Source organism: Aspergillus thermomutatus, assembly GCF_002237265.1.
Source record: "Aspergillus thermomutatus strain HMR AF 39 chromosome Unknown NODE_479, whole genome shotgun sequence".
In the NCBI taxonomy this organism is placed as follows: domain Eukaryota; kingdom Fungi; phylum Ascomycota; class Eurotiomycetes; order Eurotiales; family Aspergillaceae; genus Aspergillus; species Aspergillus thermomutatus.
In genome coordinates this window covers 1-9,084 of record NW_020798529.1, presented here as the reverse complement: position 1 = coordinate 9,084, position 9,084 = coordinate 1, and the positions used below count along the sequence as shown (strand labels likewise).

Here is a 9,084-nt window from a genome sequence, read left to right as displayed (position 1 = left end):
TCGGATCTCCCTCCGTCTTCTTTGTCTTCCCCTCTTGGTCCGCCTGTGGCTGGACCCCCCTTCCGAAATCAACTTTCGCACAACCAGTTACCCCCCCGCTCAAGGAATGATCAGACATCAAATCGATTTCTTGTCATCAACCCGCCTACAGAACCGGTGCGAACTCACAAAAGGCACGATACCACAGTCCTCCTCGCCGCTCCCAGTTTGCTGAGAAAGAACCCGTGGTCCTGCTTTTGGCTGCCCCGTCTCTTCCGACATGGCTCCAACAGCATCCAACCAGGCCAGCAACCCGCCGGCCAAGAACCCGCCGGCCAAGAAGACATCCGCCCCAGAGAAGAAATACAAATGCCAATTCTGCAATCGCGCATTCAGCAGAAGTGAACATCGTAGTAGACATGAACGCTCACGTAAGTCATTTTCCTCCCATTGACCCTGATGCGGGGAGGACCGAGTTCGCATCCGAACTTGATCTTTTTTGTTGAGTATCGACTGATTTCTCGTCGCTCAGATACCAAAGAGAGACCCTTCAAGTGTTTGAAATGCCGGAGTACTTTTGTTCGTCGAGATCTTCTCCTCCGCCATGATCGTACTGTTCACGCCAAAGACGGTGGGATACCGCTTGTTGCTGAGGGACGTCGTCGTGGAGGCCCAGGTGTTCAGAAGTCCTCCCCTGCACCTGCTCCATCCAAGCCCTCGATCACAATTGATCCTGCCACATTAGAACAGATTGAGGCAAGCAGTGACGGTATGGTCGACCTTGAAACCGCAGCCATGTTGATGACAGATTTCCAACATAAGGCCGCAGCCGCCGCTACTGGCCAGGTCAATGATCGTGCTGAATCTGACCGCTCTTTTTCGCCCGGTCGGGGTTCGTTACTGGAGCCTTCCGCCGCGTATTTGTCTGGCAACGCGACGCTTCCTCAGATGCCCTGGGACACATTGGTTTCTCCTGCCGACATGAAGCACCACATTATGGGTCCTGCTTTCGTCGGCCAAGACAACGGATCGGACTTGCGTCAGCTGCCAAACGTACTGGATCGTGGTGACCACCTCGCGCCCTCGCTCCACTCCCTCGTCAGCTCGCTTCCTATGTCGGGAAATTCCACCCCTAACGCGCTCTCACCATTCCCCTCGATGACAGGCCCTGTCAGTCCCGTAAACTACCGGAGGTCCCCCGGACCTAGCCAGGCTCTGACACTGCCAAAGGCCCCCCAGATCGCGAATGACATGGAGCGGAATATGGTCGTAGAGCGCATCAGAAATGCCGACTCCTTGGGTGCGCTTCCCGAAACCTTCCAGCTTCCCTCGACTGCTGCTCTGAACAGGTACCTAACAACGTACTTCAACCTGTACCACCACCATCTACCGTTCTTGCATCAGGAGTCGTTCAAGCCCACCATGACTTCCCCTCCGTTGTTGCTGGCCGTTCTTTCCATCGGTGCTCTGTACACGTTCGAGCGCGAACATGCATTCATGCTCCACGTCGGATCCAAGATGCTCGTAAATCAATTCTTGCAGCACAAGGAGAATTTCGATTCGAGAAAATGTCCACTGTGGTCCATGCAAAGCACTCTGTTGAACATGATCTTTGAGAGCTGGAGTGGTGATCCCAAAGGCCTCGAGTGGACCTGCTCGATCAAGAGCTTGCTCGCCAACATGGTTGCTGGAAACCGTTATCAATTGAAGGTCCGAACCGAAGCCCGCGAGGGCCGTCAACCAACCAGAGAGGAGTGGATCGAAGATGAGTCCTGCCGCCGGACTTACTACGCCGTCTACATCTTCTTCGGCATGCTCACTCTGACATTCAACCACACCCCAGCAATGAGCTTCGACGAATTTGACAACCTGGAGCTGCCGTCCTCCGAGTCGATGTGGAACCTTGACGTCACGGACGACGAGGCCTGGCGTCTGAGCCTATCCTCTGCGACCACGCTAACCGTTCGGGAAGCTCACGACTGTCTTTTCCAGGGCGAGCAGACGCGCTACAGTGCCTTTGCCACTCGGGTCTTGATCAACGCCCTTTTCTTACAGGTCTGGAACCACAAGCGAACCTTCGAGGCTCTTCAGGACGTGGTCACTGAATACAAGCTTCGTCTTGCACTGGAGACATGGGAGAGTTCTCTGGAAGTTTGCGAACCAGAGACGATTGTCGTGCCTTTGAGCACACCCCAGAACGGACACCCATTGATCTTCAACTCAATGGCTGTCTATCGTAACACGCGTGCTCGCTTAGAGGTTGACCTCAAGTCAATCCAGGAAGCCTTGCGCTACCATTCTTCCTACGAGGTTGCTGCTGCGATGACTGTGGCGCGCGAGAAGGTGAAGCGGTCTGGGGAGATGAACAAAGTGATACAGTCATGCTTCGAGTGCATCGAGATTGCAGCAGTTCAAGGCATCAATTGGGTCGCCAAGACGTCGGCAACAAACTGGAGTGTCGAGCATCCGCTCTGCGGCTTGGATCTGATGGTCATCCTGAGTCTCTGGCTCTATCGCCTGGAACATGACGAAGAGCCCGCGTCCGAGGCTGAGCTGGCCATCTACAACAAGGTCCGGAATCTATTCGACGACGACGCCGTTGACGCTTTTGGTAAACTCAGCTCCACCGTGGCCCGTGTATGGGGTAACATCCTGGACGGCGTGGTAGTCTGGGGGTGAGTTGATCCTGATTCGAAAAGTGTAGAGAGTTGATTGCTAACGTTTTTTTTTTTTTTCTGTTTTAGAATTACCAAGCTCATGGGCGAATCGTTCAAACTTCATGCTCAAGCCTTGATCGGCTACGAAGACTCGTTGCGCGTTGCCAAGGATCAACCGATTCACCCAATGCCAACCAAGACACTTGCTAGTGTCGGGACTGCCTACTAGTCTCAACAGTAGGCCTTTCGACCCGCTCAGTGTACCGACAATATATCTTGCATATTGCGGTCCGCACTTCCTTCTGCATTCTTCATCTTTGATTGCGTATACTCTCGTTACTAGGCACTCATTCTACATCGATTTGGATGCTGGCTGAATTTCGGAACTCGGGGTCGGGAATGGAAATTAGCAGGCAGGTGGGCGGCAACGTGTGTTCTTCAACGACGGAATACGATGATCTGAACTGCCGCATAATGCTCCTTGCTGGTGATTCCCGACTGACACACTGCTTTTTTTCGTTTTTTTTTTTTTTTGTTTTTTGTTTTTTTCTGTTTTCCCTTGCTCTTCTCCTTATTTGAGATGTCTTTCTCTTGCATCTATCGTGGTTCATCCTGTTGGTTTTGGCAAGATCTCACAGGAGTCCGGTGTGGTCATTTCTTTGTTTTAATGGGTTGTTTCTCCCAGGCAACATCTCGACACCCGGCTGGTCCTGTGTGTTCTCCCTCTTAGCACTCGGTGGAGTTGTTGTTTTCGACATTTCTTTTCGAGGAACCCTTAATCCCTAGTGCGCATCTTTTATTCTCCTTTCGCGCATCAGCATGTTTGTGGTCAATCTGCCGATTTGATTTGTCCCTTGACCATATTGATACCTTGTTCGTTATATACTTGACTGGGCTACTTTTTATTCTCAACTTTCTCTTCAAGTCATTCCTTCAATCACTATTGATTCTTATTACTTTCTATTCTCTGACCACTTTTTGATTTTAATGCCTGTGCTGAGTTAGATATCGTTCTGAATCGTTATGTGTTTACGCCATCCCCGCAGCATTGTTGATGTCTCTTTCTCGTCTCTCCTCTCCATTTCCAGTCGTTCTTGGTTTCTGCGCTTGCATGTTGCGTTTGTGCATTTCGCTTTTCTGACTGCGTTAATGTTTATTCTTCTGTTTGACTTCTTGACCTTGGACATGCTCTATCGTCGTAGTACCCTGTACTATAAGTAATTTCCGTGCAAAAAAATACATGATTTAGCGGGGATACCCGGAGTCTACGTAGAAGCCTATAGTATCCATGGAGTTATCATGATTAGATATACGGAGTAGATCTGAGCGAAATATATACACAGACGAGCCCCCGATGGGTTTGTTTAATTATGTACAAACAGGGTCGACGAAACCCCGAGTCCAACCGAGCGATCCCGCGATCACCACGAAAAACCCCAGTGCAACGGCGACACTCGCGACACCATACACATAAGCCTGCCGACGCCGACTGAGCCCATTCAGCTCCGCCACCCAGGTACTCACCGTCGTCGCGCAGCCACAAAACCCATCCATGACACCCTGGAGCACCTGACAACTCGTGAGAATCGCATACGACGCCGAGCGCGCATCCGCCGCGATCGCCGTCCCGACCCCGTCCACCCGCTGCAGATCAAAGCACATGGCCAGCACGACCGTGCCGAAGATATTCACGGTGAAGGTCCCTAGCGGGAACACGGGCACGCGCCGGTTAAGGTACAGCGAAATATAGTACCGCAGGAGACAGCCGAGCGGGGCGAAGACGATGGCGAAGACAGCGCGCCCGCGCCAGGTCTCCGGAGCGCTGTTGCTGCTGTTGTTGTTGCTGGCGGAGCGATCCGGCGGCCAGATGGCTAGGAAGACGGCGCCGAGCCAGCAGCCCCAGCCAAGCAGGACGAAGAGCGGGTCGATGACTCGGCGGGTGAGGCGGAAGGGGAAGGAAGGGGTGAAGCGGTCGAAGGCGAGGGCGAGGTGGGCGCCGCAGATGAGTGCGGAGAGGCTGAGGGCGACGGTGGTGAGGAGGATGGCGAGGAGGGCCATGAAGCTGTAACCGCCATTGCGGGAGGTGATTGATGAGACGGAGGGGTCGGGCAGGTCATTTGTGAGGGCGAGGAAGACGTCACGGATGAAGGAGGAGAAGGAGGTGAAGCTGCCGCAGAAGCCCGTGGTGAGGCCGATGTAGAGCGGGATGGTCTTCTTGACGGATTTGTGGTTGTTTGCGCGTTCGCGCGCGGCGTTGCTGTCTTCTCTGGGGTTATGAGGGGGTGGTTGGCCCCATTCTTCGCGGAAGAGGTTCTTGTCTTCGAGGAAGAAGCCCATCAGGAGGGAGCCGCCGACGTTGGCCCATAGGACGCCGGTTACGACGGGCGCGCCGGGGTAGAAGGTGAGGGCTTGCAGGCCCAGACGGGCCAGGGTGCCAAAGATGGAGAAGAAGACGAGGTATGAAAGTGTGAAGAGGTGAGTGGCATGTTTGGAGAGCGGTTGTTGTGTGGTGGGAGTGCGCTTTGAGGGTGTAGGTTCGATGGGGGCCGCGGGAGGTTTTTCGGTGGTGGAAGGCAGCGCGTAGCCGGTGGAGGACCAGGATTGACGCTGAGGAGGATTCGAGGGTGTAGGAGGTGGAGCAGTACTTTCAGAGAGACCAGCGGGCTGGTCTTGGGACGCTTGCTGCATGACGATGATGCTTTTTCATGCTCTTACGCCAGATGCCAAGAGACCAAGAGACAGACTGGTGACGGAGGTGAAAAGAAGGGTGGGTCTGTTGTTATCAGAGGAAGTACTCTATGGAGGTGTCTGATAAGATCTAAAGATGTCATTGATCCATATCATTGGCATGCCAACAGAGATGCATTCAATAGAGAAGAAAAGATAATAAAGGATGAAGGAGAGATGAAGAGGAAAGGAGTTGGTGATGAGGGGGCTTAACTCTTCCTCCGGCGGCATGATTCACTGCAGCTCATCCAAGAAGCCTACAACGATACAACTCATCAGCCCCTCTCTATCCCCTCTTCTTCCCTTCCTCGAAATCCCTCTTCTTTTGTCTGCTTCACTTTTACATCTCGCAGACTATCATTCGAATCTAAGACGATGCCCCCCTCCAACATCCACGTATCCTCTCATCCCTGCCTCCAGGCCAAACTCTCCCAGCTCCGGTCGCATTCCACCTCCACTCGCGAGACTCGCAGTCTGGTGCATGAGATTGCAACCATTCTGGGTGTTGAAGCCTTTGCTGCCGGGTTGAAGATTGCCAGTGGAGGAAAGGTGGTGTATTCTTGCTGATCAGGAGCTCCATCACCCCAAATCGATATAATCTGATTACCTACCACAGGATAAAACCCCTCTGGGAATTGAATATGAGACGAAGACAATCGATCCAGCCAACGTGGCATTGGTGCCTATTCTCCGATCAGGATTGGGCATGATAGAGGGTATTCCCTATCTTTCTCTCCTGTCCTAACCCCGTCCAGAGCATTCTGAGCTCGACGTCCTTCGAACTACTGCTGAACAATGCTCAAGCTATCAACGACCTCCTCCCCGCCACCGTCCCCATCTACCATCTCGGCCTCTTCCGTGACAAGTTCACTCTCCAACCGGTCGAATACTACAATAACCTCCCCTTCCTGCGCGCCGACTCCCCCACCAACTCCACCGCCGCCTCCCTCGCCATCCTGCTCGACCCTATCATCGCGACCGGCGCCACGGCCGAGGCGGCCATCCAGCTCCTCCGCGAATGGGGCGTGCAGCGCGTGATCATGCTCAGCGTGCTCGGTTCGAAACCGGGGCTTCGTCGTGCGGCTGAGTGCTGGCCCGAGGGCGTGGAGCTGTGGGTGGGCGCCGTCGACGAGCAGTGCGATGAGCGGGGGATGATTGTGCCTGGGGTGGGGGATATCGGAGATCGATTGTTCGTTGCGATGGGCAAGTAGCAGGTGCAGGTGCAGTTGCAGGAGTACCAGCAGTGGCTATTATCCGTTTTTCAGATCCAATCGCATCGAAGCATGGTAGACAGACAGACAGAATATCCCATTGAATTGACCGTATGAGTACCATCAACGCCCCTTGTCATTTAGAACAACCAAACCACAACACCGTTTTACCATCCAATTATCCCATCGTCAGCTTTATAAACACAGCAAAAACTTGATCACAGTCATCACCGATGCCTCCTCATCTCCTCTCACGACCACCACCACGCAAAGACGGTAATCCCACCGCCCCAACCGGCTGCACAATCTCCCTATCCAGCATCTTCTCCTGCGGACGTCCCCATTCCCGGAGACGCTCGTGACGCTCGAACCGGAACGCCCGTCGAGCAAGGTCTCTCTGCCGATCCCTATCACGCTGCTTGTCGCGGCGGTCGGCGGCTTCATGGATATTACTCATTAGCCAAATCCCCTTCTAATTTGGGAGTCACACGTGGAGTATGGAATGTTGGGGGCGGGGGTGGATTGCAATACCCCGCCAGAAATAGATGTACACCGCCATGATCAGCAAGCAGGCGACGATGAAACCGAACATGACGCCTAGTTCGTGGCCCAGGGAGGGCATGGGTGTGTAGGGGGGTATGTTGTTCGGTGTTGCTATGGGTGTGGGCATTTTGCAGAGGACCGAGGACCTGTTTTGAGGGAGTATGGGGATGGGTTGCTGTTATGTGAGCGTATAAGGTATGATATGGTGATTGAGCGCGATAGAGGACAACACTAGATGGAAGAGAATCGTCTGTTGAGGTTATAAGAGACCAAGGCTAGCTTACGCCTGTCGATCTGCGGCTCAGCCTCTTTCTCGTATTCTGGATGATGCTCCAAGAAACAAGCAAACAAAGAACCTGCCGCTTCGGTAGGTTTTAATGATTGGACAAGATGTCAAGTCAACAGGCTAATATTTAATTAGCTATCATCATAGTAATTATGCCTCGGTGGCAGAGGTAGTAGTAGGTACATCATTGGTCGTCTTCACACCTGCAATCAGCCATATCAATATCCGTCAAAGAAGAGAGAGAAGAAGAAGAAAAAAGACGCCTGAAATATAACCACAAGAAAAAGATCAATACAAGGTATCATGTACACGTTCCGCCAATAAGATCGGCAACCCAGTCTATATCAAGTGAGGGTATGTCAATGCAAGTGAAAAGAAGAAAATATAAATCAAGAACATAGGCAACGGAAGCGCGCCTCGTCTTTGCGCAGGCCGCGGCGAATGTATGCGACGCTTGTAGCAAACAAGCCAAGATCATCGGACGGCTCAGGTCTGAGAAAGAAGAAGAGAAAACAAAACTCCGAATAATGCAGCAGTGCTGATAATGCGCAGCACAAAGCAGAAAAGTCGGCTGTATGTATAGAAGAAACCGTAATTGTGGATTCATTCACCCAAGCATCACCGCGGCCAAGGCCGTACAAGTCAACCCAATGGCCATACCAATCCAAGGTGTTTGCCCGAGTGTGCCTTCACTCCGTGCTCTCAGCGACTTGGTCAATCCAGATGACGCTTCCAATGAGCGCAGTTCGATAGATCCGTGGGCGGGTTCAGACAGTTGACCTTCCATGACAGGTACTGGGACTCTCTGTTTACTGGGAATGACTACCACAACAGGGTAGTCTGGACTTGAATTAGGGTCATTCTCGATCTGATCATAGTTTCGTTGCTCAGTTTGCATGTCTTCGACACTCGAGGGTGTCGTAAATTCCGGCGATGAAGCGGAGGGTAGGTTGATAGCTGAGTGTGTGGGAGCAACGGCGTGCTTTTGCTCGAGCTCAAGTGCCAGAGCCACGGACGGGACAAGCCAGAGGACGACGTTGGATATCTTCATATTTATTGTGACTTTCAATGGGTTGGTTGAGCGGCACAGGTGTTTCGAACGTCCGGTAAGCCTAGCGATGATAGGGTCGCCCCTCCTGACCCGCTGCTGATGCTGTTTCAGGAGATGACAAGTTCACACAGTGGCAATCGTCCGACGAGGCTAGGAAAATAGGATCGATTCTCAAGGTCGAATTGAGGAATAAGATTCTTGTTGAGCTACACGCGAGGTTGAGTCGAGCTCCGGTCTAGAGCTCAGGAGAGTATAGGTACTAAACGAGCGACTGTGCGTCTCCTGAATAGGAGAGATCCGAGACGAATTCAAAACCCGAGACGGTGAGAGCAAAGGGACGACACTCAAACAAAGATGTTGGGATCAGAACTTTTGAAGGCAGATCAGACAGATGAAGCCTGACGAAGGGGAGAAAAGAGAAGAAAATCAAGGAAGCACGCGAAAACAAACGGGCAGCAGTGGTCCAGGAGTCGGACTACTAAAAGACACTAAAATCTCTCAAGACGAAAAAACGAGGAGGCCCAGAACGAAAATATTAATCCACCTTTAATTAAATCGAAATTAGCATCGTAGGCACAGGCACTAAAAGGGGGATGGGGGGTTGGATGGGTGGGACCGTGGGCTGTCACG

The 9,084-nt window shown here is 52.5% G+C and overlaps 5 protein-coding genes across 5 annotated transcripts; 2 read left to right on the top strand and 3 right to left on the bottom strand.

The window, feature by feature from the left end:
* Positions 1–259: 259 nt before the first annotated feature.
* On the top strand, positions 260–2,865 carry CDV56_101147 (C2H2-type zinc finger protein; the record flags this gene model as incomplete). The annotated part of the gene is made up of 3 exons (XM_026754766.1): positions 260–410; positions 512–2,654; positions 2,724–2,865. The coding sequence occupies 3 exons, from the start codon at positions 260–262 to the stop codon at positions 2,863–2,865; spliced, it is 2,436 nt and encodes an 811-aa protein (XP_026609569.1).
* A 1,139-nt stretch (positions 2,866–4,004) lies between these two features.
* CDV56_100782 (FluC/FEX family fluoride channel) lies at positions 4,005–5,324 on the bottom strand (the record flags this gene model as incomplete). The annotated part of the gene is made up of 1 exon (XM_026754401.1): positions 4,005–5,324. The coding sequence occupies one exon, from the start codon at positions 5,322–5,324 to the stop codon at positions 4,005–4,007; it is 1,320 nt and encodes a 439-aa protein (XP_026609568.1).
* Positions 5,325–5,738: 414 nt separating this feature from the next.
* On the top strand, positions 5,739–6,574 carry CDV56_100560 (uracil phosphoribosyltransferase; the record flags this gene model as incomplete). Its single annotated transcript, XM_026754179.1, has 3 exons — positions 5,739–5,915; positions 5,980–6,079; positions 6,168–6,574. The coding sequence occupies 3 exons, from the start codon at positions 5,739–5,741 to the stop codon at positions 6,572–6,574; spliced, it is 684 nt and encodes a 227-aa protein (XP_026609567.1).
* A 241-nt stretch (positions 6,575–6,815) lies between these two features.
* Positions 6,816–7,244, bottom strand: CDV56_100472 (uncharacterized protein; the record flags this gene model as incomplete). The annotated part of the gene is made up of 2 exons (XM_026754091.1): positions 6,816–7,012; positions 7,106–7,244. 2 exons carry the CDS (start codon positions 7,242–7,244, stop codon positions 6,816–6,818), a joined length of 336 nt encoding a protein of 111 aa, XP_026609566.1.
* A 766-nt stretch (positions 7,245–8,010) lies between these two features.
* On the bottom strand, positions 8,011–8,454 carry CDV56_100202 (uncharacterized protein; the record flags this gene model as incomplete). The annotated part of the gene is made up of 1 exon (XM_026753821.1): positions 8,011–8,454. One exon carries the CDS (start codon positions 8,452–8,454, stop codon positions 8,011–8,013), a length of 444 nt encoding a protein of 147 aa, XP_026609565.1.
* Positions 8,455–9,084: the final 630 nt, after the last annotated feature.